Source organism: Panthera leo, chromosome A1 (genome assembly GCF_018350215.1).
Source record: "Panthera leo isolate Ple1 chromosome A1, P.leo_Ple1_pat1.1, whole genome shotgun sequence".
NCBI lineage: Eukaryota > Metazoa > Chordata > Mammalia > Carnivora > Felidae > Panthera > Panthera leo.
This window is the reverse complement of record NC_056679.1, coordinates 167,883,460-167,907,695: the sequence shown is the minus strand read 5'-3', so window position 1 is coordinate 167,907,695 and position 24,236 is coordinate 167,883,460. Positions and strand designations below refer to the sequence as shown.

Genomic DNA, 24,236 nt, shown 5'->3' with positions numbered 1-24,236 from the left:
TGATATTGATTCTGCCCTCTGCCCTTTCTTTGGTCTGGAATAAAACAATGAATCTGATTTACAGTCAGTTCTGTTTTAAGGTGACATGCATGTTTCTAGATTCATCATGCTGCACAGAACATTATAGCTTAGGGTTAGGAAAGGGGGTTAGGGACAAACATGAAAAAACTTCATCAGAGATGTACAAACAGATAGGAACCTAATAAAAAATGGCAGCGCGGTTTTACACATGTTAGTTAGTTAAGGAATACATACTAATACTACAGTGTTACTTAGATACTATAATAAATATGGCAGTGTCCCATGAAAAAGACCTGGAGTTTACTTGTGGAAGTCAGAGTCAGAGGGTAAAGTCGTGGAAGGGGATAATCTAAAATCTGATGGGAAGTTGTGACAGCAGATGGGGCATCAATGTGGCTCATTACTGCGTCATAACACAGGAAGTGAAATGAGAAGTTCGAAATGTGTGCTTACGTGTGATTTGTAAATTTCTCCACACAGTTCAGCTGGGTGCAGTTTTCTGTGCTCACCTAGCATTTCTCACCAAGAACTCCACATAAGCAAATGCAAAATTCACATTATGCTCAGAGTGTTCCCTAATATACCAGTCCTCTTGGAACAGATTTTTTATTTTAAAATGAGCGTTATTGCGAACGGATGGTATATGGTTGCAGATTAAGTTCATAATTTTTTTATTATATCTCCTGAAATTTCAAGTATCATTTATTTAGATTCTACTGGGCATATCAGCATTCCTCATAAATTTTGTTTTCTGCTCAATTAATGCTAATACAGAGACTTCCGTTTCTTCCCCAAACAACATTTCCTCTAGGCTTCTGTAACAGGGGAGCATCCACAGGGAACTTGGAAAAACAGGTGAAGGCCATGCGAGTACAAATAGTGTCTTGCAGTCTGAGCCCCCATGTTTGCAACAACCGCTGGGGAGATGCAATAACAAGGACAGGAGGTCTTTTCTTTCATTCTGGTAAGGTAAATGGCCAAAACTGCGAAGGAAATATCTCAAGAGATTGGGGTTTTGACCAAAGATCAGTCTCCACTACCAGGCATGCAGAGACAGTGATGCATATAGGGATCCAAGGGCTTCATTTTCATAGGGAGCCAGTAGGTCCAAAGAACTGGCCTTTACTTTCTGCTTTCTGCTTTCTAGAGTGGACTTAGATTCAGGCCTAGGGGGAGAGGAAAATCCCACTGGAGGAAGTTATAGTTAATGGGCAGTGGAGGTAGCATCTGGGGAGGTGGGTCAGGCAGTGTCCTTCAGTGGGCCCCTGTCTCCTTTTGAAGTATTCCCCCTCCCCATAAAAAATATTAACAGAATGTTTTTCACCTATGCAATGTGGTGGGTTTTTTTTTTTTTTCCGCCTAATTCAAGTAGTTCCTGAAAGAAAAGCAGCTCTGTTATGCTATCCAAGGTGGGGGAGAAAAGACCATTTTGGACTTGGATTTGGTAGTGGAGAGAGTCATCACAGGCACTTCATAGTGTTCTTGATGTAGTCAGAGTCCTCTTGGTCATGCTTAGCCCCACATTTACAGGCCTAGAGAGAAGGAAGATTCCATCTGCCCACCCCTCACTCCTAGGTTAAACAGCTCCTGCATAAAAATTGGGAGCTGAAGGGTTAAATTACACCAGATGATAAAATCCTTACATGGCCTCAAGCAAACATTCAGCTGACAAAAATGTTATTGTATGTTCTCTCTTGAAAGCTTTAAGATATGCTTGGGTTAATTAGATTTCCAAATATGCAAATATGCCCTAGTGAGGTTTTTCTGAAATGCACCATTTTAAAATTAGGTAGCATGGCATTAGTGTTCAAAATACTGAATTGTAAGACTTAGCCTGAATAGCTTACTAACATATCATATAAATTCATAATTGATCAAACCCATTTATTCCCCACTGTCCACATTATACTGTTCAAATTGGGTTAGAAAGTTTTATGGAAATTAGGTTCTCTAGCATGCTTTGGGGAAGATCAAGGAGTAGTTTAAATTACAGCGGTAGTTCTTCAAAAAATGCCAATTCACTTGTCTGATATCAGTGTTTCCAGTGTGCTCAGGTTAGGGAACATGATACTTCTATAGCCCTGAGACTGGATCACCTGAAGGAAATTAGAACCCAAACTTTGATCTTAAAGGAAAAAAGTGTTTTAGCAAGGGCATCTGAAATGATTTCATTTTGTTGACCTGCTTGTGCCAGTAAATAACTGTACGATTTTGACTTCTGAGTCATTTATGTTTTGAAATACTAGATTTTCCTTTAGGAACATAATTCATTCAGGTGTTCTATAGACATAGTTTTCTGGTTAACTGAAATGTTAGTTCTGTGTTAGTTAAAAATAATATTTCCTGGAAACCTTTATAAAATGGGTCATAGCCTTCAATGCTTTATTAAATAATGCCTGCTGAAGCCTACCAAACACAAGCCAGTAATTTCTAGATAACTCAGGTGTGCTATGCCCATAGGCCCCAGTGAGTTATGGGAAGCTGTTTATCCACACTTTTAATGAGCTAGATTCTACCATCAACAAACTTTTCTTTAAAGGGCCAGATATTAATATTTTAAGTTTTGCAGGCCATGTGGTGTCTGTTACTGCTACTCAGCTCTGGCACTGCCCTGTGAAAGCAGCTATAGAAAATATACAGTGAATGAACATAACTGATTTCTGTTAAAACTTTGTCACTGAACAAAAGCAGCAGTTGAATTTGGCCTGCAGGCTGTGGTTTGACAACCTCTGACCTCAGCCACCATCTTTCTTGAATCATTTTTTAGAAGTTCATCATGGTCATTTGTCTGTGTTTTTTGATGTTCTTGTGTTCCTTCTTTTGGCAATATCTCATCTCTTTCTGTTTATTGCTGTTGATGTGCTTTGGTATACAAGGAGAAAAAAACTGACTTGTTAGAATTGTACCTAAAATAAGAGTCACTGGACTCCCAAGGGAGGGGCCCTAGGCTTTCTAGTAGGGAAAGCACACAGTGCACTTACTTTGGCTTTTCTTCTCCATGCTTGCTCAGAGGCCATTTTTATTTATTTCTAGATTCTTGACCAAATTGTTAATGTGTAAAATAAGTTTTGTGTTAAAATAATTTTGTTGTGGTTCAATGGGCTTTTATAACTCTACATAAATTCACTTAAAAGTTGGTTGAATGGGTTTTTATAAGTAGACGTCAAATTCGCTTAAAAGTAACAACAAATTTTTCAACTACATTTTCATGGGCATAGTTTAGTGTGTCTCGTCCGGTGTTTTCCATATTTATGACTAGTTATCAAGAGTAACAGATGTGTCTACTCAAAAAGAAGAGACTAAATTGCCTTTCAAACAAGAAGAAATTGCCCTGCCCTCACCATGATCAGTCTACTGTAATATTTTGTGCTTACTCTAGATTTACTTTATTCGTGTAACCAAACTTTGTTTTTGAGTTATTGGGAACTTTTCAGCCTGCACACAGAACTGAGTTGTTGAAAACCCTCGATCTGGGTTCAAATTGTAGCTCTGTCGCCTATAGCTATGTGATGTAAGGCAAGTTGATTAACTTTCCTGAGCCTCAGCTCCTTCATCTATAAAATCTATAAAATAGGTACAGGGATACCTACCTGAGAGCATAGTTGTTCCATTTCTTTGATGTTTTTGTCTTTATTAATCCTCCTCTTTTTCTTCCTTTCCTTCAGTGACACTCAAATCAACTATAGGTTTAACTCTTGACGTGTCATTTTAGTTACACTGTCCTAGCAAGGCTCTTTTTTCTTTCCAGTTCATCAGTGAAGGAGGTAATACCTGAGATTAAAATAATTTCTCTCACTTTAAAATAGGTGGTCACAGTGATACCTGCCATACAGGGAGTGAGGATTTGTAACATAAAAAGCCACATCATGATACAGAAAATGTTATTTTATCATTTTTGCTTTTATATTATTGATAATCTAAATCATTAATATTGATATTAATATTAATATCAATATTAATCTATTAATATTGATAATCTAAATCTGATATTATGATAATCTAGGTCTTACCTACATCTACTTCGGGGTGCATGCTCAGCAAAATATTGAAAAGTTTGTATTACACAGGTCCTAAAATAAAGTCTGCCAGCTCAAGGAGAAGGTGATAAGTTTAACTGTCGACATTGGTCTAGTTCTTCCGTGATTTCACTTCCAGGAATTTCTAGAGATTTAATTCTATTATTTAATTTTCTAGTTAATTTCCTAAGCATCAACTGTCCAACAATTATGTCTTTGATCTCCATGGTATACACAATTTAAAACTGTGTACCAAAAAAAAAAAAAAATCTAAACTCACAGGGACCCCAATAATGACATGAATGGTAATAGTTGATGGAAACAGCCCTGGTGGGTAATTAGGCAAATCATCAGTACCCAGAGCAAGTTGCTCAACTCCAGGCAAGAGTTGTTCCATCTTTAAAATAAAGAGACAGGACTTTTAGTTTTACGATGACAGAATAAAAACATTTCTGTACCTTACTCTTGAAAATCACCCCAAAACTAGAAAAAAAAAGAAGCACACACATAAAGTTCAATTGTGGTTAAAGTAGTAGGAGCTCACCCTAGCCCAAGAATGCAGTTGTGAAGCTAGAAATAAATGGAAGAATGAGAAATGATTGGGATAATGAAAAATCTTTGGGAGGAGATATTGGTGATGGTTGCATAATAATTTAATCGTTGCCATTGAATTGTGCATTTAAAATAGGTAAAATGGCAAGTTTTTAATATATATTTTACCACAATAAATATTTTAAAAAATAAGTTATTTACTAGAGAGAATTTACTAGAGAGGACAAACAAAAACACTTACAAGTTGAAAGTACCAAAGAACAGCTAGCCAATCTGTTTCTCAGAAAGGGCTCAGAAATTTCTAGTAATAGAAAGTGAGGGTACTGAAAACGGATTGCTTGAAAAGGTATACAAGTTGCAGCTAGAGCTCCTGATCTTCCTTTCCCCCACATCTCCTCTGTGCCTAGTCAGATGACCTGGCCACTTCTATCCAGGCAGGAGATTAAACTGTCAGGGAGACTGAATCAGAGAGTCTCAGGCCTCAGAGACTTCAGGGACTGAAGACCGTGAGGGACCACATTGAAAACACAAGTGGAAGTCTACTACTAAATATGAGGTCTTTTTCCAGATGTGCCCCAGAATACAGATAGTCAGGGGTTATCCCTGTGAGCTATCTCACTAGAGAAGTCCTAGCTGATTTAAAACTATGGAGGTCAGTTGGCTCCATAGCTCAGGGGTTAGAGCACGGGTCTTGTAAAACTATGGAGGTGAAGAGCCAAAGCAATGACTGAAAGAGTTGATAGTCATTTCCTTTGGAGAGGAGGAGAAGAGGAGATGGGATAAATATCCCTAAGGGTATTTTTTTCTTTTTTTATTGGCATGTACTTAACATACAGTGTTACATTAGTTTCAGGTATACAATATAATGATTCACTAATTCCATACATTATTCAGGGCTCATCGTGATCAATGTACTCTTGATCCCCTTTATCTTTTTTACCCCTCCCCCCCACCTCCCCTCTGTGTCAACCACCAGTTAGTTTTCTGTATTTAAGCATCTGGGGGTTTTTTTGTTTCTCTTTAGTCACTCTTAAGTTTTTAACAGACCTTTTACTTGATTTCCAAACTATATGCATGTAATACTTCAGTTTTTTAGATGATTAAAATACATTTGAAAGACATAAAACAAGGGACAATTTCTAAGAGCACATCTTGCTTTTATTTGTTTCGGTCATATTCAGGCACAATGTCCTTGACTACTCTTTCTAGATTCTTCACTTTTTTCTGCAAGGAAAAGAAATTCACCAAAATAGCCATTTCTAAGGAGTGCTAATTGGTGTCATCATATTTTATGTGTAGTGTGTGTTTCTACTTAGATACATTATTTTTCCCTCTGGTAATTTCGTGTCTGTGCACTAGACTATGTCTACTTCAAGATCACTAATTTGGTCCTAATTCAGAATGTCTAATAGTATCATCAGAGTTGGGCCTAGTTTCATTTATAATTTTTTTCTGAGGAAACCATTTACTAAGTAACGGAATAGGGTATGTTTAAAAACATATTTGGGGGAGAAACATCCTATCTACTATCTAGCCGCTTTGAATTTGCATAGAAAATGTATGCTAATTTCAGGGGGTCTTATCTATACCTTAGAGAAGAATCTGGGATTTTTTATTTTGCAGTATCTTATTTCCATATAGAGCTATCTCATTGCCCTACTCACTAATAGGCTTATATTTTAATTCGTTTTTATGAATCTAAACAAATGAGTTGAGTTTAGCAGACATTGTTATAATAGGTATTTTTCAGCAGACTACTGCAGTTGATTTATGCAGTTCTTTATGTTTGCTCCCATGAAAAGACCATTTTCATCTTTTGTTTTTATTTTCCAAACATACAAGGGTCACTAAACCTCTTTAGAAATTGCTTTTGAATAGTCATTCTTTGTTTGGAAAAACTACAGTATATTCCTTAAGTGAAATTCAATCAACTACTTTTATGGTAACTGGGCTTAAAAGACATCAGTGAAAATACCCACACAAGCTCTTAAGATCAAGGCATTTGTTTTAGCTGACTTTAGTATGTACTTATCCATTGTGCATCAAATAATGAGCAAAATAGCCAGACTTCTAATAAGCAAGTACAATATAGACAAAAGAGAACACTGATTTAAGGTCCTAGTGTCAAATGCGGTAAAACACTCTGTTTATAGCAGGTCAGACTTGGGTTTACAATTAGCACTAATTACTGAGAAAAAAATCAAAACCTCAGCTTTAAGGAAGGACACTTTTCACTGCAAGATCAAAGGCAGTCTCTGCAGAATAGGGAAGCCTCTACCACTTAATTGCACTGAAGTGCTAATTGGATTGTAAGGAACTTTCATGAGTTCCTCCAATTAGCCAGCCATCTCTGACGAAATCTGAAAAGAAGAGATTATGAGTTCTTAGAGCTTTTGTCTATGTGGTTGCCATTTGTATACCTGAGTGAATGTAGCCTTGCCTTCTTTTTATGCAAATTGAGGTCTTGGGGGTCTCAGTTATTAGCTTCCTATAAATAGCCTTGAAGGTAAAGCTATCTGTGCTAATGATAATGGAACAACATTTAATGGAACTATCATTTTTACTAAAATACTTCATTTAAATTATGAGAGTTGGGGGTAGCTTCTTGGCTCAGGATTGTCATCGTGCTGTTAGGATCCGGTTAGGATATTGGTATTACATTTGATATTTGTATTACATTTAAGTACTCTTCACTTTGGGTAATTTTATGAAAGGAATAGATAATAAGTAACTTCACAGTGTTTATTCTCCAAGTAATAATTTTTATCCCTGAGAATTATTCATGGCTCTAATTGTGCTTTGCCCATGCACTGCCTCCCCTGTGATTTTTATTGTTGTTGTTTGATCATATAAGGCGGCAACAAATCTGCCAGCTCACCACACGAAAGCTCATATGACAAAGTGATCTCTTTGGGCAAAATTATCCATTTGGATAAAGAAAATGGGAACCTTTGCCTGATGCCAGGTTGTCCCTACACAAAGTGAAATAAAAAATTGTCAGCTGTGTGGTAAGTTCACCTGTGTGTGTTAGACTGGGACTATAATAAATCTTAAAAAGCTCTTACTGACATAAAAGCTATTCTACTTTATTCATATTCCTCAAACTTTGCCTAGGTGATAGGACATTTGCCTAGGTGATAAGTGTGCTAGGTCTCTTTTGTACCAGCAAAGGAAATCAAACTTAAGCATTTACTCAGAATTTTTAGATGTTATAAATTATCTGATGATTAACCTCATTAACTAGAAAAGAATCTACTTACCACAGTTTACTTTCTGTTACCTAAACCCTAGGGTGAGTTTCTGAATAATAAAATTGTTGACTTGCCTCTGCAAAATTTGAGCACAGTTCTTCCTCAACTTGCAGTAGGGTTATGTCTCAGTAAACCTATTCTAAGATGAAAATACCATAAGTCAAAAATACATTTATGTTTTTTTAGGTTTCTGTTTATTTTGGGAGAGAGAGAGCCTGGGGGAGAGGCAGAGAAAGAGAGAGAGAGAATTTCAAGCAGGCCCTACACTGTCAGTTAGAGCCCCATGTAGGGCTTGAACCCACAAACTGTGAGATCATGACCTGAGCCCAGGTCAAGAGTTCGATGCTCAACTGACTGATCCACCCAGGCGCCCCAGCTGAAATTATATTTAATACACCTAACCTACTGAACATCATAGCTTGGCCTAGCCTTCCTTAAATGTGTTCAGAACACTTATATTAGCTTACAGTTGGATAAAATCATCTAAGACACAGTCTGTTTTATAAGAAAGTGTTGAATGTCTTGCATAGTTTATTGAATACTGTACCGAAAATGAAAAGCAGAATGGCCTTATGAATGCAGAGTGGTTATAAGTCTATGGGTTGTTTATCCTCGTGATCACGTGACTGGGAGCTGTGGCCGCCACTGCCCACCATCAGAAGAGTATTTACCACCCATCACTGGCCCAGGAAAAGATCACAATTCAAAATTCGAAGTACAGTTTCTACTGAGTATGTATTGCTTTTGAACTGTTGTATAGTTGAAAAATCCTAAATTGAACAGTTTTTAAGTTGGGGACTGTCTGTATGCTAACAATGGCAGAACAATTGACTGTCACAGAGAAGTAACATGATTTTCTGTGCTCCCAGAGTTAAATGTGTTTCATGCTCAGTTTTTGTACTTTATAATGAATGGAGGGCTTATGGTAATAATGGCACCACTATGTATATCGTTGATTTTATTAGGCATTTTGTATACTTTATCCGTCTTAGAATAACACTCAAAGAAAAAGAAGTGCTATCTTCACTTTCTAGGTAAAGAAAACTAAAGTTTGGAAAGGTTCAGTAACACAGCTGTTAAGTAACACAGCTACTGACTAGAGAAGTCAGGATTAAAATCCAGTTTTTTCTGACTTCAAAGCCTTTGCTCCCAGTTCATTGAAATTAATGGCAAAATGGCAAAAAGACCCTTTCTCTTATGTTTAGTCTTAGCACCTTGTATATTTCTTATATAGGACTTACAGTTTACATCTATATGTTATTTTGTTTAATTTCTCATTCCACACTTTAGAAATAATGTACTATGTCTGTCTTATTCATCAGTGCCTAAAAAGTTGTCTGGCCTATAGTAGGCCCTCAATGAAAAGGTGGATGGGTGTACCAGCACCTAAGCCATAGGCTTCTAACTTGAAGTTAATGCTTTAAGTATTCTGGTAAAGTCCTGGAATTTATAAAATATTTGTAGTTTAATAAAAGATCAGGATTCTGGAATCCTACAAATATTAAGAAGAAAATATTCTTTAATAGTGTATGATTTTCTCTCCCAAATAATATATACATATATATTTCCCTATCATGAACAGATACTTGCTGTTACAAATTTAAAAACCACCCTAAAGGAGGATGGATTTTGTACTATGAAATTATTCAGATAGAACTGGATTATTGGGTGGCATGCATTGTTTAAAATAACTGTCTTTTTTTTAAATTTTTTATTGTTTATTTATTTTTGAGAAAGATAGAGTACGAGTGGGGGAGGGGCAGAGAAAGACGGAGACACAGAATCTGAAGCAGTCTCCAGGATCTGAGCTGTCAGCACAGAGCCTGACACGGGGCTCTAACCCATGAGCCATGACATCATGACTTGAGCCCAAGTCAGACACTTAATCAACCGAGTCACCTAGCGCCCCAACTGTCTTCTTTATGAAATTTTATTCTTTTGCCAAATTCAGACATTATCTACAAGGAGGCCTATATGGACCTTGAAATTAATGAAGTCATTAAAAAATTTTATCAGCTATGTAAATTTATTGATAACCACTACTCTTTTCTAATTTATGAAGAAAATAATTAGCTTATGGTTAGACGCATTTTTTAAAAAAATAAAATGAGAAGTTCATTGAAAAAAAAAAAACCTGATACCTGCTCAGTTATTAGTTTCAAAGAACCTGGCTCATAGATAACTTTTAAAGTGCATTTAAGAGTATGAGAAACAGGCATTTGAGATGCAAGGTGATAGCAATAACTTTTATATGATGATCTTCGAATTTTGCTTGTAAATGATTTTTGTTATCCTAATAGTATATATTCCTTATCTGTAAAATGGGAATAATACCAGTATCAAAGACCATGTGTGGTATGTTGTGTAGAGGGCCTGCTGGAGTAAATGGTCAATAATTGGTAGCTATTTATACAGTGGACTGTTTATAGTCACAGTGAAGGCATGGGTTATTAACTAATGTTGTTAATGCTGATTTACACTATATAAAAAGTTTTGTACTGTAAATCCTAACTTACGTAATGTATATTTTATATATTTTACATCACATATAATATATACAGTAGTTTCCCCTCATCTGCAGTTTCACTTTCTATGGTTTCAATTCCTATGGTCAGCCATTGTCCAGGAGCATATGGCCTTCCTCTGATGTATCATCAGAAGGTCAGTAATAATGTCCTACATCACAATGCCTGCATCATTCACCTCAATCCATCCCGTCACGTAGGCATCTTATCATCTCACATCATCACGAAAAGAAGGGCAAATATAGGACCATAAGATTTTTTCAGAGAGAGAGACCACATTCACATAACTTTTATTATCGTATGTTGTTATAATTTTTCTATTTTATTTTTAGTGTTGATCTCTTACTGTACTTAATTTCTAAATTAAACTTTATTATAGGTATGTAGGTATAGGGAAAACATAGTGTATTTAGGATTGGGTACTATCCTTGGTTTCAAGCATCCACTGGGGGGTCTTGGAACATATCCCCCACAGAAAAGGGGGGACCCTACTATACATAACTTTATATATATTTTAATTTTTTTGTAAAATATGCAAAACAAAAAATTTGCTATTTTAGTCATTTTTAAGTGTACAATTCGTTGACATTAAGTATATTCACAGTGTTGTGCAGCCAACATCATCATCCATTTAAAGAACTTTCCAAACAGAAACAGTGTAAATATTTTATTTTTAAAGACTTAGACAACAAAAATGCATTTAACAGATCTGTGGTGAAAATTTATTGAGTTCGCCCTTTTCATTCCAAGGGCATTTCACTCTTTTCTAAGTCACATTTACCATAAGGAATTAATGAATAAAAGTTATCATTATAAAAATCTTGATCTTCTCTTCCCCAGACTCCCCAGAACTGATCCCCGATCCTTTGCTCCCTCCCACCTAACCCCACATACATAAACCCCAACCCATGAGTACTTGAAGTTGAAAAGTTTAGCTGAGAAATCAGTGCAACTGAGATAGTCTCCCATCTCTAAATGAAAGCATTCTCAAACCAGGTGTCTTTCAAGAAATACATATTTACCAAGAAAAACATTTTCTATTAGTTCTGTTTAATCCACATTGTTCCAGGTTTTGATTTTGTTTGAACCATGAGTCTGAATCACCTATGACTATTTCCGCTGTCTTTGCTCCACCCTCTTGGTGCCCATTCCCTACCGCATTACCTTGGTTCATCTGAAGTTGACTGCACTCGAGTGTCCTATGTCTATGCTTCTTGTACGTATTGCCTGTTTCACCTTATGTGTCCCTCCCTGGCTTGGACTCCACTTCTTTGCAGACAGGCTGGTTCTTACTAGCACTTAGTGCTAAGCTCAGACTTCACCTTTTCAAGGAAACCTTCTCTGGCACTCAGCCTACCTGCATCTCCTCTGCACACCCATAACTTTCTATTTTTATACTGTGGTATGGAGCCTGCATCCCGCTCTTGTGAGAATTAAAACTTACCATCCTTCTTTCCCTCTACATTGGGAACTCCCTAAAGTTTGGGATTGTGACTTCAAACATTTGTATTCCTCTATCCTGGCACAGTACGCGGCACAGAGGAAGCAGTCAGTAAATAGTTACTGAATGTTACCATATTAGAATGTTTCCAATTGTAGCCAACCTGTCAGACCCAAGAACAATGGGTTGCTATATTTTCAGTCTATCAGAAACCTTTGGGGGTTACTCTAAAGAAGAAAGTTGATGAATGAGCAACTATGCATGTCAGGAGACTTAGGACAAGCTGAATCCCAGAACCATGGATAAATGAGCAAGCTCCAGCCCACATGAAAATCAATGTATTCAGAGGAGCAAAAATAAAAAGGAATTGAAAACCAACAGGAACCACAAAATTCTCCAAATTTGCCTTCTACCCATATCATTCCTGTTCTTGATTAATCTGAATATCAGTTTCCACAACAGAATAAGGCCCTGGGACTTGTGTGTCACGTGAAAAGGAAGGTACACAGATTAATTTTAGTCATTGAGAACAGATCTACTGAAACATTCCCTGCAGTAAGTATGGATTTTATTACAAAGTGCTGAATAAACCTCCCAGAGCTTTTCTTGCTTTTGTGAGACGATGTTAGTTCCAGAGACAAAAAAAAAAAAAAAAAAAAAAAAAAAAGAAAGAAAAGAAAAACCCACAGTATAAAAGAAACAGGGAACTAAGAGGCCATTTCTAGCCTCAACCTTAGCAAACCACTTTAAGCTCTATTCTGCTTCAATCAAGACCACATTGGAAGGGACCTGAAACTGTTTTTAGTAATAAACAGCAGACATAGTTCCCATGTTATAAATTCACATAACTTTGTACGTTGGGGATATAAACATTTTTGTATAATAAAAGCTACTGTTATTAAAATATACCATAAGATGGAGTGATTAGCATGCTTTTTACAGTGTGAGTGTTGAAATGTACCAAGCAAATAAGCTAGTGAATTTGATGAGTGAATGAAAGGAGATATAAGGGTATTGATTAGACCCATGTGAAAGGCAGGTGAGACACATCACAAAATGTATACAGAAACAAAATTTATCTTGATACTAAAGATGTGCCTGTGTGCGTATAAGTGCTTGTATGTGTGATTATATAGCGGCCCCGTATATTAAATAATGATCACGGCTCAAAACGCTTTAATTTCTTGTATAACTGAATAAAAGTAAGTTGAAAATACATGAGGTTCTTCTAAATGATTCCTGAACATTCTTCTTTATATGAAGTGGTTTTTGTACTCTGCTAAACCCAGGGTTCTGTGATTGATAATTTCAACCATCAGCGTCCCAAACTTAGGTTAATAACCGGCCCTGAATGCAGAGGGCCCCCACCTATGAGGAGAACAATCCTATGGCCCAAGCACTCATCAGAAACATCATGGAGTATTGTGCATGTAAGAGAAGGCCCTTTGATGTAAGCACCAAGGCTGTTACCATGGAGACCCCATGATTCAAGTCACTTCCTGATGCTAAAGCACCTGATCTTTGTGTCTCCACTAATTTCCACAGAACCTTGACCATACCTGACATTTTAAACTATAATATGACAGAATTTATTTTAAGAAAATGTGTGATTACTCATCATTCATAAAACTGAAGATGCAAAATTTTGAAAGATGTACAATAACCCCTATAAAATTTAGAACTTGATACAATTTTTCCTTCACTTTCTACGTCTTAGCTTTAGGACAAGATTATTTTACATGTAATTTTGAAAGTTATCTGTTTAATTTAGGTACCTCTGAGAAAGCAGAGATCTGTCCAATGTAAGGAGAGTGGTTCATGGGTGTTAGGTGGCAGCCACATTAAGTGGGAAGAGACCAGGACTAGAGGAAGAGCCTATTGTTCAGGGGTATGCCAGGAGCATGCACAGGAGTGTTCATTTTAGAGCCCTTGCGCTGTTCCTCAGAGCTTGAATGATCTCCAAACCTCTGTTACATTTGCATTAAACATAGGCTGCCGATGAACAGGTCACAGCTTGGGCATGAGCAGTGGTCACTGAAGGAGCAGCTATTGAGGGATGGAAGGACACTGATAACTTTTCATGTGGGCATGAGGAAGGAGCTCTTAATAAAGTATTTTTTGAGGTGTACAAAATGCGACATGCTATAGTTCACATCTTTAGATAAAATGAAGAACATCATAAGTTCTAATGTGTCATGTTGTTTTTACTGAACTCAGTAGTTAAGTAAGATCAATTTGAAATATAATTAAAGAGGAAATGGATGATTTAAAAAAAGGAGGCTATAGGACAGAGGAGCACATAACAAGTATCTCTACATCAAACGGCTAAGTCATTTGTGTTTTCCTGCTTTTTAAGGACAAGTTAATTTTGACTGGAATTACTGCAGAGGAATAAATAATTTAGGCTTTTCTTTCTTCACAAGAGGATGTAGGAAAAGTATGTGAGATGTCGATTCTCAAATTTTGAGCTGGCTGGCGCTAGTGTAGATGATTGTGAGATCAGTACGGTGTACCTTTAGTTCTCAGAGTAAAGATTTTATGTTAGTCAGTAGGAGTCTTAAAGCCAAATACGGGGAAATATTGATGGTCAATGAGAAGAGAGGGGATATTTAAACTTACAGACAGCTACAGGAACAGTTCTATATCTCTCTGGGCTTTGAACAACTGACAAAAAAAGAATCTGGGCTATCTTTTCTCCTATTTTTACTCATGATTCACTTTTTTTTCCCCAAGCCACTCCATTTCTATGCACCATAGTTGACTGAGTCATACGGGAGGCAATTATGCTTTCTACCTGTATTACATGGCCATTGTACTATTTCCACTTAGATCTTTTCTCTACCACATCGACAGTTACAAATTCACAGGGACACAGGGCCTTGAGGCTTGCACAGGATGCCTGGTTCAGCAACTGCTGTTTAAGGATGCATTCTACATGTTGATGTACATCGCCCTGTAGAATCAACTAGGTCATCTTTTTTTTTTAATTTTTTAAAAATGTTTATTTATTTTTGAGACAGAGAGAGACAGAGCATGGGGGAGGGTCAGAGAGAGCGGGAGACACAGAATCTGAAGCAGGCTCCAGGATCCGAGCTGTCAGCACAGAGCCCAACACGGGGCTTGAACTCACAGACGGTGAGATCATGACCTGAGCCGAAATCGGACGCCCAACCGACTGAGCCACCCAGGTGCCCTAACTAGGTCATCTTAAAACTGTTAAGTGAAAATGGGAAATGGGGGTTCATTTTTAAACATTTCTGGTTTTTTCTCACTCCAACTGAATCACTAGGAAGTTTCTACCACAATTATGTTTTAAATAATCACCAGCTATATGCTCTGTTGTCAAAGTACAATTAAAAGTGCTTACTTTTGTTATACGTGTACATAAGTGTGTGCTTATGCTGTGTTTTGACATACAAAGCAGCTTAGGTTGTACTTGAGATAATATGGACAGAGAGCTACACAGCTTGTTAGATGGAGACATGGAATATACCCCAATTTGAGGAATCTAATATCTCCAATGCATTAAAGTCTTTGTGAAGCTCCAACAAATGACGTGCAACGTTTTCTTCACAAAAATATCAGTTTTAAGGATAGTCCTTTTTAAATAATGTATTTCTAAATGTATATTCTAAACAGGAATTAAAGATTCTCTTCTTCCTGGGTGATTTTTCTTTTTTTCTTTTTCTTTTTTTTTTTTTTTTTTTTTTGGTAATTTGGCCTGAAGCCATTTTTTCTAACCAATGAAAAAATCTTGTTTCCTTTCTCTCCTTTCCAGTGTTAGAACTGTTTATTAGCATGTTACTTCCTGATCACACTAATTGGCTGAGTGTGGTGGAACAGTTGGTGGAACCAGATGCTGTTTACACCCACTCTTCCTGGGTCTCTATCTCCATTATCCTCACCTGGATTACTTATAAAGCCAGTGCCCTTTGTCGTTTTGGATGTATACTTCTGGTATAAGGATTCTTAATCAGTGACACTAGAAGGTTGAGAAAGCACAAAGGAAAGAAAGGAATAATCAAGAAGTGACTATATTAAGCAAAGCAGTGAAACCATGTAAATTTAAAATTAAAGAAATCAATCTCACGGTCCTGAAGGTGACAAATTATGTCGTAATTTTAAATGTGAAATCTATGCAAATTCACTTGCTACCTTCTCAACACTATAGGTTCTTAGATTAGGGCACAGAGAAAATGCAAAAATTTCCTTTTGTTTTGGAACCATTTTTTTTCAATGCTTTTCTTGACTTTGCCCTTAATTATCCAATAAGCAGTCTCTTTTCTACCCATTCCCACAAAATTATCCTTGGGAAGTATTTGTAAAACTTCTTAGGGTTTCATCAAATCACCATGGCTTGGATAGTTAGGAGCACACAACCCCAAAATAGTCCATTTCTTTATTGGCTGCTGTTTTGAGGTACATTCTGTGGACCAGCTGCACAACAAGTTAATTGTCACTGTGGGGATTGAACTAATAATGCTATCTTTGAGAGCCTCCCGTATGCCAGACTCTTAACACAAGTTTTCTTGAATCCCCAGAGCATCTCTATGATGTACTAAAAGCTTTATTTTCAAGGTTTTGAGAGTTCAATAACTTGCAGAATGTTATATTATAAAGGGAAGAACAAGAGTTGGAGCCTTCAGTCTACCTGACATCTCTGATCACTGCACCTTATGCCTTTGGAAAGAAAGCTAGAGATCACCTGTAGCATGCTGGACACAAGTGAAGTGGCTACTACAGCAGTAGTTCTGAAACCTTACGGTGCAAAATAATCACACAGGGAGCATTGTAATACTGCAAGCTTTTTGCCGTACTTGCATAGGAATCTGATTTTTTTTTTTAGTGTTTATTTATTTTTGAGAGAGAGAGAGAGAGCAGGGGAGGGGCAGAGAGAGAGAGGGAGACACAGAATCCGAAGCAGGCTGCAGGCTGCGGGCTCCAGGCTCTGAGCTGTCAGCACAGAGCCCAACACGAGGCTTGAACCCATAAACTGCAAGATCATGACGTGAGCCAAATAACCAGTGGAGCCACCCAGGTGCTCCTAGGAATCTGAATTTTTAACAAGTACCCTGGATAATTCTGATACAGTTTTTCACATTGTGAATCGCTTTTCTTTTTTTTTTTTTTTTTTAATGTTTATTTATTTTTGAGAGAGACAGAGACAGAATGCAAGCGCGTTAGGGGCAGAGAGAGGGAGACACAGAATCCGAAGCAGGCTCCAGGCTCTGAGCCGTCAGCACAGAGCCCGCTGTGGGGCTCGAACCCAAAGAGCTGTGAGATCATGACCTGAGCCAAAGTCAGGCGCTCAACCGACTGAGCCACCCAGGCACCCCAGTGAATTGCTTTTCTAAAGGCATTACCAAAATTAATTGTATGTATCTATTCATCCATTCATCATGTGTGTAGACATCTGGAAGAGTTTCTATAATAATCTTTACTTGAAGGAAAAAAGAAATCAACTTCTCTTGCCACAGGATGGTTAAGTTGTTGATGGCTTTAATGTCAACCCCTTCACAATCTAAGCATTCCTTCCCTGCCCACTTTCTTCTTCCCAAGAAAACTGAAGCCATTGGTTTGCTTTCTTCAGATTAATTCAAGAGGTCATTGGTTTTGAGTTAGTCATTCCAAGTAATGCTAAAGATGTTTTCATTTTGATGGGATCACAATTGTATTTAAGATTGATATCTATTAGTATTTTGAGGAATCTTTATTTTGACACACTTAGCCACAGACATTGATTTTAATTAGTGAGCACAACTTAATTCTACAAGATTTTTGGGAGGTGGGCTGTTCTGAAACCAGATGTAAGAGTAGGCTGCCTTGAGAACCCGTGTCTCTGAGCTACTAAGGAATTGGGGGGAAATAGGTGCAACACTTTTTTGTTATAAGACAAATTTTTAATTTAAAAAATTAGTTTTCCATAAGCCAGTACATTTTTCATGGAGAAAGGCGGTGGCTGACACTCCCTAAAGTGCTGCAACATTTTGCTAATTTAAAAAAGGTCTGCTTCAGATCGATTGCGACCTTATCAATAGGATGATCTCATTCGTCTCCTTCGGAGACTCCTGTCACTGGGAGCTGCGCTGGCTCTGAGCTGCCTCTACTCTGATTGCAAAATCAACATTAAAGAGGGTTTCAGTTTGTGGCAAACTGAAGCATTTTTTTGATCTTTCTTAGTTATTAGTTTTTAAAACTTAGTTATTAGTTTTTAAAAGTGGAACGTCTTTGTAATCTTTCTTAGTTATTTGTTTTAAAAAATCACATACTTGTGCTGCAGGTATTATCCATTCTAATTTTTTTTTTTCCTCTACAGACTAGGTTAGTCAGGTGCAAGAGAGAATGATTTTGTGAAATGTATTGAATTTGTGGCTCTTTTGGACAAGTATTTCCTCCTACTTAATGCATTAATTTTGTTGATATAAATGGCTATTATTTATTGGAAATCAAATATCAAACAAATATATATAAACAAATATAACAAATTTTATTTTCAAATTAACAAATATCAACAAATATAATAAAAAAATGAAATCCCTTATAGTTTACTAGTTGTCAAGATTTACTTGTGAGAAACGGCTTTGTAATTAAAAAAAAAATCTTGCCTTGAAGTTGCATAAAATTTAGAGAGTCAGTTTTCAAAATGCATTATGTGTTCCATACTTAACATATCTAAAGTCTATCAGTAAATTAATGAGATTAAATTTCCCGTGTGGCTTCTGGAGTAAATCTCTGGCTTTAAAGTCTATTTTGTATCAGAGCAGTCATTGCACAATCTATAGTCAGCTCCTTGAGCCTAATTTTATAGATAATAATAAAAATGAGAAAGTTTTCCATAATTACCCTTCTTCCACTTCTTTTCTGTTTTCCACATTTATTAATTTTGTGCTAACCATTTCAGCTTTCTGATTCTAGTTTATCTCAATTTCCCTTCATTCCTGTGATCAAAACCATTTTCTCTCCATCTGCTATCTTTTCATTCATCTCTCCTTTTAAAATCTGTTTCCTCTCCTGTAGACTCATGAATATGCCATGGTATGTCAACTTTCTTTGACTAATTAGGAGGGGGAAAACAATTCTTTACTTTTGAGGTTGTCATTCTCCTGTGTATCAGTCTGAACAATTAAATCATCTGTCTTTGCCTGCTAGTGATTCCCCAAGTTAGATGTGGGAAATTGGAATGGGATGTTTTCCTTCTGAGCACCCCTGCACTCTGTAACAGTGCACCTTCCATCGCCCTGCAGCCTGAGTGACTGCTATTCAGTACACCAGTCAGCCTACTTTCTGAACTGATCTTTCCTAATGAGACAGCACTGACCTCTTAAAGCTGTTGCTATTTTAAATTATTTTTGTGTGTTTCAAATATGTGTCAGGGAAAATATTTATTTAAATGCCCCCATTTTGGTAATATCCATAATACTTGATAGAGTTATTTTATATCCATTTTATTTTGTGCCTGTTATTTACCTTCTGCTCACTTGGAAATCCTGTATTAAATAAGATGCTCTTCTAAGAGAAATATTTATTCAGAACTCAGTTTCTTTGTTTTAATATTCAAAACTATCAGATAATACTTTTAAGCATCTTATTCATATTTTAGAGATATGTCAGCCAATAACAAGTTACAAAGAAATATGATTCAATAATGAGGATTTATTAAGTACCTACTATATGCATGAACTTTTCTAGGTCTTATGAGAAATGCAAAAAAGTTTATTAAAGTTTGGTCATTAGTGACACAGTAAGATATATGACTAAGTATCAAAATAATTGGTAAACTCGGGCAATGCTCTACGATTTCAGAGGAAAGAGAAATCAGTGTAAATTGATGACCTTGGAAAGCTTGGTTGAAGAGCTAGTATTCACACTTGTCCTTGAAAGATGGACAATATATATTTCTATATAATCTCTGTACCAAAGATCTCTTATTAATTATATTTAGCAGATTAAAGGAAGGAGTCAATAGTGATCTAAAGATTCCTGCTAGGATACCCTGGAGAGTGAAATATGATTAGTAAAAAAGATGTCATGGGATCTGGCTTGGGACAGAAGGTCAACAATCTCTGGTTTTGGACATTTTAAATGTGATATCCAGTAAGAAGGTAGAAATACATTAGATCAAATGAGACACCAAGGCTAAAAATGGATGCAGTATTGTATAGTTAGAGAGCAGACAACTGGAGTTGGCAGAGACCTATGTTCTGCTGCCCTCCCTGATGCCAACTAGGTGGGTAGGTTTAGTCAAGTGACTTCATGGCTTCCAAATTCCATTTCTTATGTATAAAATAAGAGAGTCCTGAGATTCCTTGCATTTTAACATTTCATAAAGAAACATTCCAACTTGCCCACATAGAAGCCATAGTTGAATGCATAAAGGACATTGGCCTTTGAGAAAAGAGGATACTTACTGAGAGTGAAGGAGGAGGGCTGAGTCTGGAGGAACACAGCAGTTTCAAATTGGAAAATGAAGTAGAAAGAAATGTGTTGTCAGGGGGCAGTTGATAGGGTTAAGGAGAAGAGATGACCAGCATGTGAGATGACAGAGAGCTTAGGCAGAGTAAGTAAGGAGAATTACGGAAGGAGTGACAGTTCATGTCTCCTGACTATCTGTCCAGTCTTTGTGTCCGATGAGACAGACATTGTGCTGTGGCACCAGAGTAGTGTTTCTTAGAAGGTTATAATCACAAATCACAAGACATACATATGGATTTCACCTTGTTATATCAATTGAATATTTATATATTATGCATCAGGAAAGTCAAATTAACTTATTGCCTGTTCTAAGAAAAGCTGAACCTCTTTAGGCTAAATCAGATTCACACACCCAGTATAGTTAAGTCTAAATATGTTTTAATAGCCCATTTATGCCATTTAAATAGTTTGAACAACCTCAGTTTCATCTCTTATTACTTATTCCAGGTCCAAGTTTTGGAAACAGGCCAATATTTTAAACAAAACTACTGAACACATCATTTGATTGTCTATGCTATTTGATGATCTAGTAAAAGACACGTTCTAGACTAGAACCCAAAATTTGACATACATCCGAAAACTGTAATTCGTAGAGCTCCTCAAAGGCCTAATAGTCCTTTTTGCACAATCTTTCGGTAAAAAACAATTGTATTAAAATACTCATCATTTCTAACCAACTCTGTGACTGGAGTCTCCAAATAACTAATAATGCTATTTATCCTCCGACATGTTACTAAGATAGTTGCAGTAATGTTGGGGGCAGATGTGGAAAACTGCCAACACCTAAAATATCCTGAGTTTTAAGACTGTGAGCAATTCAGGGGCACGTGAGTGGCTCAGTTGGTTAAGCGTCCAGCTTTGGCTCAGGTCATGAACTCATGGCTCATGGGTTCAAGACCCTGTTGGGCTGTGTGCTGTGACAGCTCAGAGCCTGGAATTCAATTCTCTCTCTCTCTCTCTCTCTCTCTCTCTCTCTCTCTGCCCCTCTCCTGTTCGCACTCTGTTTCTCTCTCAAAAATAAATAACACTAAAAAAAAAAGACTATTAGCAATGTAAAAAAATCCAATTTTTATCCTATCCGAAGAGATAAAATCATATAAAGGTCATTACAGAAGAATGCAAGGAGTAAATGTAAAAATGTTTGAAAAAGAGGAGCCATCAATGATTTTATGTTTTGACACTTAAATTGGCAGATATATTCTTACATATATCAACTGACTAAAAGTAAAAAGGAGTTTGCTTTTTTTTTTTAAACGTATGTGTATTCCTGTCCTTGAGTTTTTACAAGTGGTAAAGTAGTCAAGATTTTAAGAAACGTGTTGGGCTAAAACCAGGCAAGAAATATTAATTCTAATCAGTGTTTATTCACATGAGAATTTACTGTTTTGGGGGAAAAAGTTTTAGCCATTACAAGAAAAATGCCAAAAAGCCAATTAGATTTTTCTCTAAGTACTTTAGACAAGCACAGGTTATTTGTATTCACCCCATAGAGCACTATGTGGGAAACTTTTGTTGCTATCTTTGATGTATGAAAAGTGACTACGCTGGGCTTTTTTTCTGGCTTCCCTTACCTCATACTTCTAGGCAGCTTTCATCATTAAAATGTACTTGATGCAGTTTTTAGCACCACTGTGTACTAACTGCTTTATTCATTATTTAATTTAATCCTCACAATTGTTTTTCATTTTTGCAAAGAAAAAATGGAGACTTAACTGAAATAAGTTGCCCAGCGTCACAGAGGTTCGTCAATGGCAGAGCCAGGATTCCAAGACTATTTGCTTAACTCTCATATGTAATGCGTCCTTTTTTCTTGGCCATCTACTCCAGACACCATGTTTGGTGCCAGAGATGTGAAGATGAGAAAGACTTTCTTTCTGATCTCCTGGCACTCAGGCTGGTAGAGTAAGGTCATTGTCCTTTCCTGTGTGGTTCACCTGGCAGCACCAGGCCTGCCAGTGGCTGCCAGGCTGAGTGCTCCCTCCAGGTATCAAGTGACATCAGCTAGAGCCCCTGTTTTCACAGAAGCCACAGGCAGTTTTCTATCTTAACTCCAAGGTGGCTATTGCCTAATGCAAGTTCTTGCTGTAACGCTACCAAGTATTTTCCAAGTCTTCTGGTATTCTCTCAACAGAAAAATCAGGAAGAAATGTTGCACAAGAATAAAGCAGGAATATTACTTATAGGCATTGAAAATGTGTTTCTGCAGTGTAAGTCAGAACTGACAGGCACATAGAGCCCTGAGCCCGAGCCTGTAATGAGACTTCCTTTTTTCCAGCACCCTGTGACCCACTGCATGACTGGTCCATTATGACAGCAGCAGCAACCACTGTGCTCAGCTCACCACATGAGGACAACCTTCCCAGTGTGTGCCTGCCATTTATTGGGACATTAGTGGACGGCCATCCTCCAGATGCCCAGCCGTGACTGTCACACAAAGAAAACATTAGTTTTCTTGGATGTTGCTATTATAATTTGAAAATTAGTTTTGCCTTCATGGCTGCATCACATTTGGAATCTCTCTTTGATGTTGTTATTAGTTTGGCTCATGGTGTTCATGATAACTGTCACACATTAATCACGTCCATCACGTGATTCTTAATTTGCTCCATTATGACAAATGGATTTAGACACAAACTTGCAATTACCTATTTTGAGGTTAATAGCAGATTTGGGGTTGTAATTGGTTCCCAAATATTCAATTTAGGGGAATTATTTCTCACCCAGCTCTAAAACATGTTCTAAATGAGCAAATTGTATTTTTTACTGTCACTGCAAATTGTGCCAGATGAGACCATCTGAGACATTTGAGCATAGTAATACACCCAGAAGTTTTTATCAGAACAGATATCTGTGCATTCTGTGGGGTGTTTTGCTCTTTGTCATTATCTCATTTATCCACCCCATTTTTATCTGGATCTCAAAATACTCCAAAAAATTTTACTTTATCAACTCTCTCCTTATGGGGAATATTGTATAGTAATTCTATTTTCAGAATGTTACCAGTCTTAATAATGACCTACAATTACCATTTTTTAATCTGATGGCAAGAAGAACATATTTGTAAAGGTTGCTATTCCTTTTGGTTTTTTCTCTTGGATCTCTTTCTTAAGTATTGTATATTTTAAATGATTGCATATCTAAAGCCATCCCAATAATTCTCCTTATGAATAAGCACAGGGATATCTAATAGGGTCCTTTTTGATTACAGAGACTTTTTCTTGCAGAGTTTGTATAGATTAATGTTTCCCTTCTGCTGCAGCTATGTCTCCTACCTATGAATTCCTGTATATCTCCAGGAAATGGTACACATTCATCTATTCCAGTAAAATTTCCTTTTCTGACAGATCTTAGTAACAGGAAATTATAGGCACATAGGATGCCAGTTAACAAGTGACTGCAAAAAGGGGTGAGAGATGGAAACACAGGAATTACAGGTGGAAACATTCAGAAATCAGCTTGTTTAGAAGTTGTGTAGCATGGAGGCTAAGAGTCCAAATTCTGGACTTAAGCAGCCTGTACTTGACTCCTGTTTCAACTGTTTTCTGTTGGACTATAGGCAAGTCACTTAACCTGTATCAACTTTCTCATCGGCAAAATGATGGTATCTATCTCACAGAGTTGTTGTGAGGATTAAGTGAGTAATTTTGTAAAGCTCTTAACACATCATTAAGTGCTTAGTAAATATTATCTATTACCCTCTCTTGTCCAAAAAGGAAATTCTCTCCTCATGGTCCTTAGAAGATGATCATTCAGCCTGTGCTTAACACTTTTCCTGTGAAGGGCCATTTGTTACTCCTCTAAGTATTTTCCTCCTATTTTTTGAGTAGTCCTAATAAGGAAAATTCAGGTCTTCTTCCTTGTGACTTCTATACTTTGGGTCTAACTCTGCTCATTAAGACCTATGTAATGTGTTTTCTATAAAAAGACTTTTCAAATATTTGAAATATCTCATCCATCC

The 24,236-nt window shown here is 36.9% G+C and overlaps 1 protein-coding gene across 3 annotated transcripts in view; it reads left to right on the top strand.

The window, feature by feature from the left end:
* The window catches only part of FBXL17 (F-box and leucine rich repeat protein 17), a 496,901-nt gene that overhangs the window by 382,082 nt on the left and 90,583 nt on the right, over positions 1-24,236 (top strand). Inside the window, exon 8 of one of the 3 annotated variants that reach the window (XM_042944699.1) lies at positions 22,554-23,139. The exons of the other annotated variants lie outside the window; for them this stretch is intronic. Within the exon in view, the coding sequence (XP_042800633.1) occupies positions 22,554-22,702 (149 nt within the window). The 3' untranslated portion in view covers positions 22,703-23,139. Of the gene's footprint in view, positions 1-22,553; positions 23,140-24,236 lie in introns of those variants that run through there. 3 annotated transcript variants of the gene reach the window in all.